The sequence below is a fragment of the Anoplolepis gracilipes genome, chromosome 6 (assembly GCF_047496725.1).
Source record: "Anoplolepis gracilipes chromosome 6, ASM4749672v1, whole genome shotgun sequence".
Lineage (NCBI taxonomy): Eukaryota > Metazoa > Arthropoda > Insecta > Hymenoptera > Formicidae > Anoplolepis > Anoplolepis gracilipes.
The window spans coordinates 6,606,891-6,622,890 of record NC_132975.1 but is presented as its reverse complement, the minus strand read 5'-3'; the positions used below and the strand labels follow the sequence as shown (position 1 = coordinate 6,622,890).

The following is a 16,000-nucleotide window of genomic DNA, read 5'->3' as shown; positions in this document are numbered from 1 at the left end:
TGCTTAGTTTAGCAAAAAGACTCTTTCTCAAAAACACAATAATGAATACTGTTCGATTTTAACAAATAATAGAGACAGCAAACTATATTATTTAGACAACAAATATGTTTAAATTTCGTTTCGTTTGTTCGATATGATATACACAGTGTCGCTCTTTAGACATCGTGCTAATTATCGCGTATCTATCACTAGCTTGCACAATAAAAACGAAACTTAACGATTACAAAATAAAAAACAACTTGTGGAAAACTGGCGCATAAAATGTCTGTGGTTACATTCTAAACGAGATGTTTATGCATCAAGAGACGACGAAACACTTCTTCGTCGTGTATAAAATCGCGAAACGTTATCATTTGCACCTTTCCTCGATATTGGGCGTGAACCAAGAGCGGAACATGCGCCTTAGTAAGCACGATGCTTACTTGCTCGTGATAGGTTGACCAGCGTTTCTCTATCTAATGATCACCAACGCTGTCGGCGCCAATGGGACGTTGGTACCGGTGGGGAAGCGATCAACAGTGGGTACAGACTGGGTTCAAGAAATGGCGATATGGAAGGGACGTAAGGCGGTGATAATCAGCGGTGGGGCGAAGAAGCACCAGGTTGGTCGAGCTATAGAAAGAGATGAAAAAGAGATCAGAACGCCCAAGAGAGCAAGGAGGGGATATGCTTCCACCTCGTTGCCACGGCAGGAGTTCTAAGTTTCCAGTCCCGCTGCGAACGCAGCAAGTAGCACACAACGGGTGTTTTATCTCTGAACGAGGCGTCCGGGACGCCGGGGGAACGTGTGTGTTGTTACGCACAGTTACAAAGTGCTCGAGTGCCTCTAAGCATGATCGATCGGAGATACCGTACTCGTTGTCAAAACTCATCCGAAATGTCGTCGCGCGTAATCGCGCGATAACGAATAGTTTCCAACTGGGATTGTTGATATCTCATTGTTGTTGTACGTGTAAAATTATACGCGAGCAATGGGACGTAATGGTGTATTAATATGAAATTGTTAGATGCTAGGTGTTTTCACGAAAGCTTAGAACGGCAAAACGAATAGTGAATCTGTAATGAAGTGCGGGCTTGTATACATGCCCGATAACAAATCGATATTTTATCGTTCGAAATTGTATATACTATCGTCAAGATATTTGACTCATTGCTCTAGGAGTAAGGATATATTTTACCTTCTAACGCGACGCGACATGCTCCGCGCTAAAACTGTCTTCTCTTGGTGCTAATTTTCAAAGTTCATCAACGTTAAAAATTTAACATGATGAATTACATAGACAGCGTGTCGTCTATGTCGTCTCAGCTGCATCATATCTCAAATCTGGGTATCAAGCTGTCACCCGGAAGCGGCGGGGCGAGCGGTGGATCAAGCGACATCGTTGCCAGTGTTCAACCGCCCCCGGGAGTCGAGGCGCCGTCTCACCACTTCCATCACCAGGGTTACTCGCCCCATCATCCTCATACTCATATGGGTCCTCCGCACATGGGCCATCATATGGGCCATCATCCAAATTACACGGCGCGGGACTTCCTTGCGCGACGGGAACACGAGTTCAATGCGACGGCAAGTCCTACCACGCCCGAAAGTGGATTAAGTCTCTTCACATCGTTGCATCACGATGGCACGACGATGCAACAATTTTCACACCATCCCGGTCAGCATCCACTGGCCGCCAGTCACTATCCTGGTTCACCCTATTCCCAGGATACTAGGTTACCTCATCATCATCAATATCTGACTTCGCCGCACTTGCCGCCATCTTCGATTCAGCATCCGCAGCATCCGGCTATACCTCATCCGGGTCATTTCATGAGATATATGAGGAGTAGTGATGGACCCGTTGTCGGCCCCGCAGTCACCGGCGGCCAACAGCAGGAGTATTCGTGCTTGTGGATGGATCAGGACGCTGGTACGAGCAGAAGGGTCTGTGGCAAGCTCTTCACCAGCCTTAACGAGATCGTAGGACATCTACAGATGGATCACGTGGGCGGAGCTGAAAGTACAACGCACGCGTGCTTCTGGCAGGGTTGTACGCGCGACGGCAAAGCCTTCAAGGCCAAGTACAAGCTCGTCAATCATATAAGGGTGCACACCGGAGAAAAACCCTTCCCGTGTCTACACCCGGGCTGTGGCAAGGTCTTTGCCAGATCGGAGAATCTCAAGATACACAAGAGGACGCATACCGGTAAATACTGTCATTACCTATTACTTACTATCGTTTCTTCAAAAATTGCCTTTCTCTTTCTCAATAAATCTGTTATTGATCTTATCTTATCGGATGAAAACTAGTGCATAACAACGTGATATGATTGGCCTATTAATCTTATATTTTAATTGGTTTTATTACGTGATACATATGCGAGGAAAAGCTTCGTATAAGAGAAACCTTATTCATTTCAAAGTTACTAGGAAATGAAAGATTAGGTGATTATTATACAGGAATAATTTATTATAAATATTACGATAGAATATTTGTGTAAATAATGATACGTTTTAGAGTTATATCTTTATACGACTATAATAATATATTATTTCTTAAAAAATTGATCCACATCAATATCAATGTCAAATGATAAAATGGAAAATTCGATTTAAATAAGCTTATACAAAAATGCGAAAAATCAGAAAGACGTCGCGCTTTCTCGAATTCCGTTCTCAAGCATTTAGATGCCATCAACGTGACGTTCACGATCTGGATACCCGGGATACTCTCAGATCTGATTCAGACTCGAATGTTTCCACGAATCGATTCATCTTGACCGAAGTTGAGAGAGCCGTATTAACTCTGTTTCCGAAAGATCTACCGCAAACCGCCGAATCGTATAAATTATATCCCGCGTGTAAACTAGCTCCTTCGTGAATCATTCTCGAGAATCTCGCCGGAATCGACCGAGCGTGAGAGAATGATTAATTCGAGAACGTCACTTACTTTCCGTCACAAAGATTACAAAGAGCTAGGTAGGCAGCTTGACGGTTTTTGTATTAACGATTTTCACTGATGTAGCGAGATCACGCGGGTTATATATTAAAGTCGCTTAAATAAAACGGTGACGGTAGGGAATTTACTCTATCGCTGTGTCTCTCTAATATTTATTCCGGGGTCGTTCTTTTTGTTTGTTTGTCTCATCTACGAGACGCCGTCGGCGCCTCGAGCCGCTTCTACATAATCAACCAGCTGTTTACGATGACAAGAATTTTTCGGGGCGCAATTAAGAAATTACCGAGCCGTATATCGTGTCGTTTTATGCCCGACGGATCTGGGCAATGTATTTGCATATTTATTCGTCGAACAGACATCCCATCATTGGTCGATGCGACGGCTAGACGTTTCGTTGCTGAATCTGTTGTTAACAGATTCCTTTCTCTCAAAGTTATTAATTTCTAGTTTATTTTTTATGGGCATCTTGCGTTTTTCTTCTTTTCTTATAATTATTTTACAATATATTAAATCGTAGGATATTAAATAAATAAATAAGATACTATATATACTTATTAGTCATAAAAAAAAATATCATATTGCTTTCAATGTATAATAAGTGACAAATATTTTATTTAAAATAATAAATCAATATATGATTATTGTTTTTTAAATTATTATTATTAAATAATTTAATATTATATTATTTCAATTATTATACATATATATAGAAGGTTTCAATTTAAAAAAAAATGCATAGAAACTTTACCACTTCAAACCTGACACAATTAAAATTAACGTAATTATAAGAACTAAATTCAATAATTGATCTATTCTTCATTTTTCATCAATTTCTATTCTATAATGTTATACATATATAATTTCTTTCTTTACACATTCAGAAATAGAAAGATACTCAACAAATAAATTCAAAACGTATATCAAAAAAAGAAAACATATTTTTATCAGCAATATATAATAACTCTTAGTTGGTTTCCTAGAAAAATTTATTATTCTCCCATCACGTAATTTAGAAACATGTGTAATAACATGCCAAACGTGCATATTATTTCGCACTCAGCCACCCGCTCTTAATGACTTTTAATAATGAAATCGCACGCGAGGTATACACCGACATTCGCAGGTGCCCGTATTTTCGGTCGCACGATGCGGATTCGTGCACTTCATCGTCGTACTCCACCCCGCGATGGGGGGCAGTTTATCACGTGTGATTAAATTTCGTTTTCATTTATAACAAACGCCACCCTTCCGACGCCATTGTGGAGTGTGTGAGTTCTCTTTCTCTCATATGCCCCTCTCTCCCTTCCCTTTCCTCTCTCTTTCACCGGTTGACAGTTTGGGACTCGCCCAGATCGACGCTGTGCTACCCTAAATCGTGCGTTGAGATATATATGTTGTTATAACAACTATTGTGTCCCCTACGGAGAGCTTGAGACCGCGTTTCAAAATCGTTTGGATATATTTATATACATTCGCTATATAAATATTGATTGCTATCGCGATTCGAGCTAATTTTTTTTTTCTTTTTTATATTAGCGACATTATTAACGTTACATTCTATAGTCCGATCGAGGACCGTTTCATATCGGTTTTAGCACCCAAAACGATTTTCTGTTAAACACGAATGCGCAATGTTTACTTACAATGTTGACATCTCTTAATACGAAGAACGAAATAAGTCCGTTTAAAAAACGATCGAAGGCGCCAACACAGACGTTGTGTGATGAATAAAAACTCATTTCTGCTCGTGGCGACCCTCCTGCGACCCTCGTCGAAATAAATTGGCGTTTTCGAGAAACGATCCTCGATCCATGCACGGCTTCACGCATTGTTTTCGCACATTGCTCGTTGAACGAACGCGTACACGCATCACGCCTCTTTATTACGCTTATTTTTTCCCTGCTCCTCTCATTCTTCTTTCACTCCGCCGTCCGTCGAAATACGCAAATACGATTTGGCAGCGCTACTTCGTCCCCTCGCAAGTGGCACGGTAAATATTTTCCTCGATATGTATTCCATTTCACACATTTCTGCCATTGTTTTCCTCAGACAGAAACAAATTTGAGTGATGTATAATTTTATTCATCGAGAATTGACGCTATTTGAAGTATTAAAATTATAAAATAAATTATGCAATGATATATGTAAAGAATATTATTTTTAAAAAGCTAAAATCTTTTAATGACGAGTTCCTTCTATGCACTTTAATTATATTTGGAATATTAATTATATCAATACATGTATGTATATTTTAAATAATTTTATAAAAGTGTGATAATTGTACATTATATGTATATTTATGCGATTGCATTAATTCGGAATTGATACTTTTTCATTCTAGCTTTAAACTATTAATTACTGGTGATTATTCTTGTTATGATTATTTAATAATTAGCTATAATTTATTCTAAATATCTTTTCTTTTATATATAGAAATAATTTATTTTTTAATAGTAACACACGCAGTGTGATACTATCAAATCACGATTGTATTATCATAATGTGATAATATCGTGCTTTAGCACCATAAAGATTCCAAGCACAAAATAGCCAAGTACGGGACTCGGTGACGTTGCATTTAACGATGATCGATGAAGCGCAGCACCATTAGCATAGAAATGATTTCGAATCACAGTATCGAAACGCTAGTTTACCATAACTGTTATGCCGGAATACGGGCGAATTGAGACGAACTAAAATATTACCGTATACTCTCCGCGGTCTTCGCGATATAAAGAGCAAATCGTAACCAACTGGTTGCAATCTGTTTACTGCTCGCGAATATTGGGAAACAAAGTGCACGCCGCTTCGAATTGTTTTCGTCGCCGGAGAGGAGATCCATCCTTTTAATCCGCAGATGCGACCCGGTGAGACGACCCGGTCAGTCATTAGGTATAAATCGATATGCATTTTAAAGTAGCTTATTCCTTCTCGCCCCTTTTCCGCAACGACGGGGGGGGGGGGGGGAGGGAGAAGAGAGAAAAAAAAGGAAGCGCAAAGAATAGTCTGTTACACGCGCAGAACGATCTCGCGTGTGCGTGGAACGAGCAACGGCGATTGGTCAGATCGACAATGGATCCCCTTGGCTTATACGCCATTGGTCAGGATTTTCGGAGGGTTAGACGCGGAGAATAGGGGGATGATATTGGGATGAGTCGTCACGAGGGATGTCGTGGAATAAGCGTTAAGTAGGGGGCGAAATACTGTGTCGGGGGAAGAGCTAGAATGCACGACGACGACACAGGCGAGTAAATGGCTATTCGCTCAAGCTGCGACCAAACTTGCATACATATAAAAAAAGTTACGCGAACCGGTTTCGTTGATCCTTTAATTGTCGCTGTCAATGATAAATAAAGTACAGGAAATATGCTTTTTCTTTTTTCATTATGCTTCTCGTGGATATTTCTCTGAATCATTTCGGCTTTTTCTAGAGATTGCAAATAGAGGCTTAATATAGGCTTATTAAAATAGTGCAAAATGAATTAAAATATGTGTTAAATGTTTTTTTTGAAAGAAAATATCATAAAATTATCAATAATATTGATTATGTCGATATAAACCGATATATAATTTATATCGATTTATCTATAAATTGATAAACTACAAAAAAGATCAATTTAATGTATCTTTAATTGCTTAATTGTTAGAATAATCGGATAATTTATATACAACGAACTCGAGTAACAGTGAAAATAAAGCGAGTTAAAATGATGAAACTATATTTGTTGCGTTATTTACGTATGTTTGTAGAAAGAAGCTGAATTATATTACTGTTTTGTCCCCCTCCCCCCCAATATATTTTGAAACAATATACATCACTGGCAATCGCTACCATTTTGCCGGAAGTCACGCTGTCTCCTGAAATGGCTGTGGTAGAGTTACCGTTTCCACGACCGATCCGCAGGGCTCGCGATCGTGAGTCGCCGCCAGCCAGCGTAAAGGCAATTACTCTCGGCGGAGGCTGGCATATTTCGTACTCTTGCACTGTCGGGATACGAATAGGGCGTAAAACGTCCTGATAAAAGGGAGAAAGAGAAAGAAAATAAGAAAGAGAGAGAGAGGGTCGACGATGGAAAAGTACAGAACTGGTGCTTCGCTCTCGTACTCGCTTCGTGTCGAGCGGTACGAAAGATGCGTCTCGAGACAGTGGGAGGAGAGAAGGAGAAGCGAGAGCAAGAAAGAGGGAAAGAGAGATAGAGAGAGAAAGGAGCCGGGATAGGTAGAAAGGCCATGAGAAATTATGAGAAGAGAAGTACGAGGCCACACGAGGAGCGTTGCCCGAAGCGCGAGACGATATTTGCTCAACCGGAGAGCTACCGGCTGGAAATCGACGGCGGTATCGAGTGTATCTATTTGCGGGCGTGAATAATGACATTTTCGGAAATATTTCACTGAAAATCAGGTCGGATTCGTATTGGGACACGCGTAGAAATTTATCGAGTCACAAAGAAATTTGTATGATATCTAGAAATTTGAGATAACTCGAATAGAATGTATAACATCGGAAAGATTTAAAACTGTAGATCCGGTATCTCATCTGAGAATATAAATCGAATAAAGTTGAACAAAAATTAGTGCAAATTTTTATGCCGACAGCGGAATAATCAATCAATAATATCAGTATGTTTCTACATTTTGGATTTATCGCGAAATATTATCCTTAGAAAACATATTTCGAAGTATAAATCGCGGTTCTGTAGAAACTTTGAAACTACATTTATTATTAATTAAACATTTATTATTCGGAAAATTTATTGCGTGATGGATTAAGCGTAAGTCATACTTTGATCAAGAGAGATAAGCGTACGAAATACCAGGGGGGGAAGGGGGTGGTAAGTAGATTTCTGTACCGTTCTGTGCCAACTCTTGGACGGAAAGATGCAAAGTTAATAGACCGTAAACCGTATTTAGAGAGGCGCGATTTAGACGAAGAGGAGGCCACGCGAAATTTATGCGTTTTGCGTAACAAAGCCGAGGGGAGAAATACTTTTCTAGGAACGATGACAGCAGCATTGCACCGAGGTCAGACAGGAGAACGATGCGGACGCGAGATTATCGTATCGACGACTTATCGAAATCTTTTCTGTCGGGAAGATCGATGGAACGAGACGATGGCGCGCGCACCTCGATCAGATCGAGAAACTCGATTTGGAGATAAAACATCGTGAAATCGGACTGATATCATCCGAATGGCGGATCTGCGGTTGACAGATAATACAAATCTGCGAGAATGTCCGACGAAGATCGATAGATCATGCATGCATCGCGTATCTCTGACACCATCTCGCCAACAAAACGCAAAAAATTAATTTTTAAATTAATCTTCTTTGGCGTCCATTGATTTATGATTTATCGAAATTTTTAAAAAATGTAGTTTGAAATAAAAAATTCGTTAGAATTTGATATTAATTGCGTCTCTCTCTGTCTTTCTCAGGAGAAAAATATATTTATTTATCCGTTCGAATGTATGTGCTTACAATGTTATTTGCGTCGGGGAGGAGGGGGGGGGGGTTTTGCCACTGATAAAAATATAAACATACACAAAATTATTGTCGAACGTTATTGAAAGTGTTCTATAAAACATTGTTTTGAAACAATATATAACTAATGTATTATAGAAATTAAAAAGCTAAAAAAGAAAACATAAAATAATAATTACATTTGAATTAAAAACTATGTTTTCGAATTCTGGATTAATTATTTTTCGCACAAAAATTTTTAGTGTGTGTAAATAAATTCTTTGTTAGCCAAGATTTTCTCCTAGTAATTTCCTCTTTCAGAAATTTCTTTTAATTTCATGTATGAAAAAAGTGCGTAAGAAAGGATAACGTTCGATTGTACTTTCTTGACGCGCTGCGAAATGAATTGTCAAGCGTCGCCGGCATGGTAAACAGCACGGAAAAATCCACGGACAACCTCGTGGGTCGATAAGGACCCGAGACAGTCCTCTTCGCGCCTGCACCTCGAAAAGCAGCCGTCAATAAAAAACCACCCCTCGTTTCTGTTTATACCACACGCTTTGTTACTTGACCGCCCACACTTTCATCGATCGCCCGACACGGCGTGTTCGCTCATCTTTGATAGTATAAAATACAGAGCGACAGGAAAGATGAAGAGACGAAATTATATGTTCCTATTATATTATTATTGAAAAACCAATCGAACAGTAATTGAGCGAATCGCGATATATCAACGCAATGTACGTAATATAAAGAATTAATTAATTAGTGAAAATTATCACTCATTTGTCGTAAAAATAGCCGCATCTTAAAATATAATGATTCACATTTGTCAAATAGAAATTATAAATTGAATTATAGCTTACACAATTAGTCATGCCAAATTATTTATCTACACAAAATTTTAGACAACTAGACTAAAATTAAAGTGTTATAAAAATTTTTTTAAATTTTGTAATAATCAATATATTTGTCTTTGCGTATTATAATATAATCTATTTTATATCATTAGTTTTGTATATATATTTGTTAAGATTTATTTTTATGATTTCTGTAGCCTTTATAGACGTTTCTTTATCATGTATAAATCTTATTTATTCGTTCGAAAATTCCAGAGATTTCTCGAATATGTCCGCAACCTTACTTATACATCAATAAAACTGCTGACACGCGCGCGTGACAAAAACTTTCGTCTCACATTCTTGACTAGTATAAAACATTGTTTTCAAATAATAACTGATGTATTTCAAAGATACTTAAATACATATGTCGCACAAAGGTAATTCCAAATATTATAAAATAATATTTTTACAAATAATCAGCACAAAACATACAAAAATATATCAAGTTTCTTATAATTAGTAACACTAAATAACCAGCAAAATTTTTATATATTATGATTTTCGAAATGTAAATTGTATATGTATATTTATATTAAATTAATTGTCTGTCTCTCTCTCTCTCTCTCTCTTTCTATATTGTTTTAGCACTATTTCGGGTCTCATTAAAAATCAAAATTATCAAAATAAATCGGAAAATGTAGTACAACTCGAAAAGAATATAATTTCTCGTGAAAAAGTAAATAAAAAATGGAGGATAACATTTTTGAAAGTGAAAATAAATATGAAAAAGTGACAATAAAACAGAATAAAATATATGTATATACATTTTTATTAAATATTTAATTGTCTACGTTTTAAAATATTATACATAAATATTATAAAAAAAATTAATTATATATTATATATAAAAAAGTACATAAAAATATGACATAACACAAATAATCAGAAAATAAATAGAGTGTTAGAAAAATAAATAAAAAAGATTGCTTTCTCGTGATATATTCCGGAAAATACATACAATGTGGCTAAATAATTTTTCAAAAATATAAAATATGAAAACAAAATTCGAAACTTATCTTTTTGAAAATTACGGTTGACAAATCGTACAGAAAAAAATATTTGCAAAGTATGTAATTTAATGTAGATCAATTAGATTTAATTAAAAGAAAAAAGATTACACGAAAGAGTATTATTCTACATTTTTATTTATTTTTATATGAGAAATTATTTTCTCTTTGATTGTACTACTTCCGACTCTACATGTTTTGTATTAATTATATTATAGAATTAAATTCTATCAATCCAGATTATATTTTCTAGGTATTTTATCGTAAAGAAAATATAATTCTCAGTGTATTGAATTAGTAGGCCTAATTTACGAGTGTTCTCTCTTTTTCTCTCTCATCAAGTTATGAGGGTCGATGCTGAAACACTTATCTCTCACTCGAAACTGATTTAGACAGAAAGATTTGTTGCAAAAGTGGCGGGTGTCCGGTCGTCAGGCCATCTTTTAGTCGTGGCCCCCGGCATTCTCTCACCTATGAAAGCTCTAACGATCTCGGCTACGTGGTGCAGCGACGGTGTCGAAAGTGCGCTCTTAACCCGTCAATTTAGTTCGCAACGGTCCATAAAAATTGAATAACTCATTTTGTATGCGAAACTATAGAGCTCAAAAGCGTACAAATAATGATTAAAACACTACAATAATTTACACGCAATACATAGCATGTACTGCTGGTGAAATTCAAATTACACGTACGTTTATTTTAAAATAATAACATTAGCAACTCAAAAATTTTATATATATTTTTGGCGTTATTATATTAATATAATATTTTAAATCAACACAAGATTTTTAAAGAAACTCTTTTTAGTTTACGCGATAACTTTTATTTTTGTTTGTTATCATTATTATATCACGTATCGTGCTAGTAAAAACTCCATGTTTTTAAATTAACCAAATAAAATATAATGTAAATATTAATCAGTTTTAAAGCTGATATCATTGTTTTTACATTAAACAATTTTTTAAAGAAATTAAAAAGAAAATAATTTCTAATATCAGTTTTTTCAGTTTGTTTTTCTCTCCTAAAAATATATTAATGAACAACTTAAGACTGAAATAGATGTATGCATTTATATTCTATTAACTAATTAGAATATTAAATTGAGAGATGACACGGTTGCGCTTTATAAACTCAATGCCTGTCTCTAGTTTGCCAAAAGCGAACGTTGATACAATTGATAGCATGCGTCGACGTTGACAGGTAGCCAATAAAGAGCGAAACAACTGAACCAAAACTCGAACGATGAAAATATCACAATTAAGGATGAGACCGCAACGGATTAATAGAAATTATCAATATTCGAATATCTCGCATATTACTTGAGTATCCAAATATTTCTAGATATTATATTCGATTGTATAACTAATTTATTTCAAAATAATTGAGGGGTAAAATCAGAGTTATAAGAGTTCTACTTTTAATATAATATAAAATAAAATAAGATTGCTGCTCCTTTTACGTTTGAAATATTTTTTCTGTTCACGCAGAGTAGTGAATAGATATTTTGGATAATTTTTATGAATGCTGAATTTTTCAATGCTAAATATCAGATATTGTTTGTGATTTCAGGCATATCCGGTGAGTTGTAGTAACGTATCCGAGTGCACAGATTATTCAATTTACGTAGGCAGCCCTATTAAGAATCGAATGGCATGTGAGTGGCTTCTTCAAAAACAAGACGAGATAATTGCCTCTTTAAATACGGGTATACTTTTTGACGATAGACGCCTGTAATAGCTGGTCTCTCTTGATCATTCAGCTGAAAAAATAACGAGGTGCCACGCTTGCCGGCCCTTTTCCACGTAACCACGAACACTCACAATGCACGCATAAAATTGCTTTCATCATTAACATCGCGCGTATATATGAATTAGACGAATTAACGTCTCTTATTTTTTTAACACATAGTAATTTTCAACTTACCAATTATTTTTATCTCTTTTTCACGCTTCATCTTCTTCGTCTGAAAATAAAAATGCTTATTTTCCTAAGGTCGTAATTTTTTATTTTGATGGTTCTCATTCGCTCGAAAGAAAATTATTTCTACATCTTATGATGTCATCACGTTGACATCACCAAACAGATTCTTCGGATTGACCGTCACATTGACATTAATCTTCTTGCATTTAAATTGACAATTAATACGGTGTGTACAATGTCTCTTTGAGGAATTCACGACGTGACAAACAGGTTTCTCATTAACGTTGCCGTTTTATCGCAGATTCTTTTGGGAATGCGCAGCGATAATTGCTAACTGATGTGATAGTCGTATAGCTACCAGACACAGAATGCTTCGCGACAGCCGCATCTCGGGATATTAACGCTCGTCAACCTTTGCAACCTTATTTGCATTGACAGCGCGTTCCTCGTTGTAATCGTTGTAAATCGTACAACATGCGATTATCAAGCAAATCATAAATCGTCGAGTAATTTCCTTCCGATGAAATAATGCGCATTCCATGGTGCAGCACGATTAGAAATTAATTAGCAAAAAAATTCCCTCAATTTCCGATTATACGTCCGTATGAAAATGTTCGCAATTCCATTGCGATTATTTATATATATATATATATACGTCGCCTTTCATAGAAATATTACGATAAGACATTTTACACGGCGCTAAAATACAAAAAGACGTCCGAGGTACCAGCTCTCATGCTAACTATTCGACGATGTATGGCCCTTTATGTATGCAAACGGCGGGCATACGTTACGGATAATTATAGAAACGAAATTACACAAGCCTTCGATTGTGTGAATTCGATCGCGTGGCGGGAACGCGTAACCGTCGATTTTCCCGCAAATTACGATCGTGCGTTCCGAATTTTTTTCGAGACGCTCTCTCCAGGAGAGCGCACGGTTTCGCGCCGGCTGACGTAAATGCGTAGGTGCAAGATGCGAGATGAGATATCCCGCGTCCGCAGGACCGGAGGGGGTGGGAGGGGAAGAGGAGGGAGGAGGGGGACGCGCTAAAAGAAATCAAACATTTCTGGTTATCTTCCAGAGTCGAAGATAAGCTGTTCGACAAGAAAATAACTCCGCGCTCCACTCTTCTGTTCGGAATTAAACGCTTTTTCTTTTTCTCTCTTTCTCTCTCTTTCTTTTCGTTCTTATTGCTCCTTTCCTTCGACTGGATATAGGTTGGTTGGTGGCTCGAGCCAGCCGGATGAACAGAGACGGTGTTGTATAAAATAGTTCGGGGGGGCATTTAAGCGCCGGTTAAGCGACTGTATGTTATTCTGTTTGTAGCCAGACGTCCGCCGGTTGATGTTGCGATTCTCGAAAAAGTCCGCTGCATCGGCGCTTATTGGCGGCCGTACGGACGTTTCTGCCCTCGCACGTGATATTTTCCCGTGATATGCTCCACACGCCGTTTAATCGGAATCGGATTTTAACGAACGCGCGCTGAAAGACACGCGCGGAATGCGCGTACATATTTATCGGATGATTAAATACTCCGTTTTCCGGCACGTGATATTTTCTGGACGACACACGCGTTTCAAGCTGCCACTGATTTAAAAAGCTGCCACTGATCTAAATTTTCTAAAAAGATTGTGAGATAACATATACATTTTAATTTTAACGTACTTAAGCGTTAATTGACAAAGAAATTCTTTTTTTTTTTTTTTTTTTTTTTTGTGGATTCTATGTACTCGATCAACTTTAGCTTTTGTTTGTTATAGAAATTTTTGACAAGATTACACTTTTTCATATTTAGAATTACAGTCTACAAAGAAAGAAAGAGAATTAATTTTTTTTTAAAGACAGTATATATACACAGAAAAAAAATATCAAATCAAAACTTATATACTCATATGAACGCGTTTATTGTTTCATATGTACGCAACAATTTATAATCTTCTTGGAAGAATTTAAAAATTTTAAATTTCAACAATATTATAATCTTATTTCAATACTACAATTGTCACTTCAAGAATAAAAATAATTATTTTAACTCTAAGAAAATGATAAACTTCGATTTGAACATGTGTTATTTTCTATCCAACATTTTTTCCTCTCCATTCAAGAAAATTATTCTTAAACAACAAGAATATATTTTTCTTGGTTGAACTGTATAAAATGTCTTCATTCAAGCAAATTTTTTTTGTTTAACGCAATATAATCTCATTTCAAGATTTACATTTTGAAACTAAAGATATTGTCAAAGTAAGAATATTCTTTCTTTCTGTGTATAGTTAAAGAAAAATTGTGGAGAAGCTCAATTAAATTTTACTTAAACAAATCAGCTTTATTTGACTGAAGACTCTGTAATCCGACGCAAGTAAAAAAAGTAAATATCTTGTACATCTCTAATAATCTTAGGGAAATCTTTCGAACTTAATTCTCGATTATATGTCCCAACAGTTAGCCCCGGAGGGTTGAAATGCACGCAGCGGTCATCGAGCAGTTTCTACTTGCAATTCCATGATCCTTTTTAACGGCAAATCACTTTATATGGAAAAGAGAAAAAGGGGACATCTTACGTTTCTTGTTGCGCATCAATATACACGAACGGGTAACCGAAGATGGGGTAAATCGTTCCGAGTTTCGTCATCGTCCGGTACGGTAGCTGCCGGCCGAATAATACCGGGGTGCTTCCCTTCGATCGTACGTTAAAGACGCCGTCGTACAATGACGATCATCGAGAAAATATCGAGTGTCCGTAACATTATACTTTCGGTGCGGTTTTTAAATACCGGCATCGGTGTCGAGACGTGCGCACGCGCAAAGCGATCGTGATCGTGAATACTTCTTGTTCGTCCTTGTAGACCACGAAGAATTCTATCGATCAATCCGCGATGAGCCATTCGATTATATGTATCATTCAATTGTTGCCAAAATTATAAGCACATCGATTATTATTAAATATATGCAATCAGAGAAAAAAGAATCCGAAATTTATTTTGATATCAATTGTACAATATGTTGCAAATCACAGTTGCAGTCACGCTTGCAATTTATTTTCACGAAACGAGTTTTATGTACATACACATGTAGTTATATGTAAATGTGTATTTTCGTTATTAAATAGCCTGTCTATATAATAATAATTTTAAAGATATTATAAATATTATATCAAAAATATTATCTCTGTGATTCGATAGGCTGGTTTATCTCTTTAAAAATGCATAGATACACATATCATATGTTTAAATTTTATAATGTGTTTAATAACATATTTCAAGATGTATAAAAACAAAATTCGAGTTTAATATGAACGTCTGTATAAGCTGAGAAATTAAGATATTAAAAGACCAATACACTTTCATATTTGACAACTATTGGCGCACCAAACATATGCTATATATATATATATATATAACGTTAGCTTAGATCTAATTCTTTTTTATTGGCATTATTCCGTATCGATTTGTTCCAACTCATTCAAACGTCAAACTTTAGAAAAACCGATAACCACGTAACACAATCTCTCGCGAACGACGTGTCGACCGAGTCAGAGATCAAGTCGAATCCTTACGAGGGGCTCATTATCGTAGCCCGTCACCCTTGTAACGGGTCGCGCGGGTCTACGTTTTTCCCACAGTTCTCTCCCGTCAGAACGCGCCGGAGGAACATTGGCGGACGAAGGAGAAAGAAGACGAGAAAGAGGGGGCGGAGGATCGGTCGGTTGTCTCCGTGGTCTGGTAGAAAAGGTCGAAAAAGGGAGGGGAGGTGGGGGGGGGAGAGAT

At 36.8% G+C, this 16,000-nt stretch overlaps 2 protein-coding genes across 6 annotated transcripts in view; one reads left to right on the top strand and one right to left on the bottom strand.

Moving 5' to 3' along the window:
• The window catches only part of Rim (Rab3 interacting molecule), a 206,539-nt gene that overhangs the window by 49,942 nt on the left and 140,597 nt on the right, over positions 1–16,000 (bottom strand). Inside the window, exon 31 of one of the 2 annotated variants that reach the window (XR_012046904.1) lies at positions 11,361–12,273. The exons of the other annotated variant lie outside the window; for it this stretch is intronic. The gene's annotated coding sequence lies outside the window, so the exon portion shown is untranslated. Of the gene's footprint in view, positions 1–11,360; positions 12,274–16,000 lie in introns of those variants that run through there. 2 annotated transcript variants of the gene reach the window in all.
• The window catches only part of LOC140667040 (uncharacterized), a 32,942-nt gene continuing 17,639 nt past the window's right edge, over positions 698–16,000 (top strand). For 2 of the 4 annotated variants that reach the window (XR_012046921.1, XM_072894674.1), the window contains exon 1: positions 698–2,189. Coding sequence is in view for 3 of the 4 variants with exons in the window: in XM_072894674.1 (XP_072750775.1) it covers positions 1,265–2,189 (925 nt within the window). In the remaining variant the exon portion in view is untranslated. The remainder of the gene's footprint in view (positions 2,190–16,000) is intronic. The other 2 variants (XM_072894672.1, XM_072894673.1) reach the window with 1 other exon arrangement.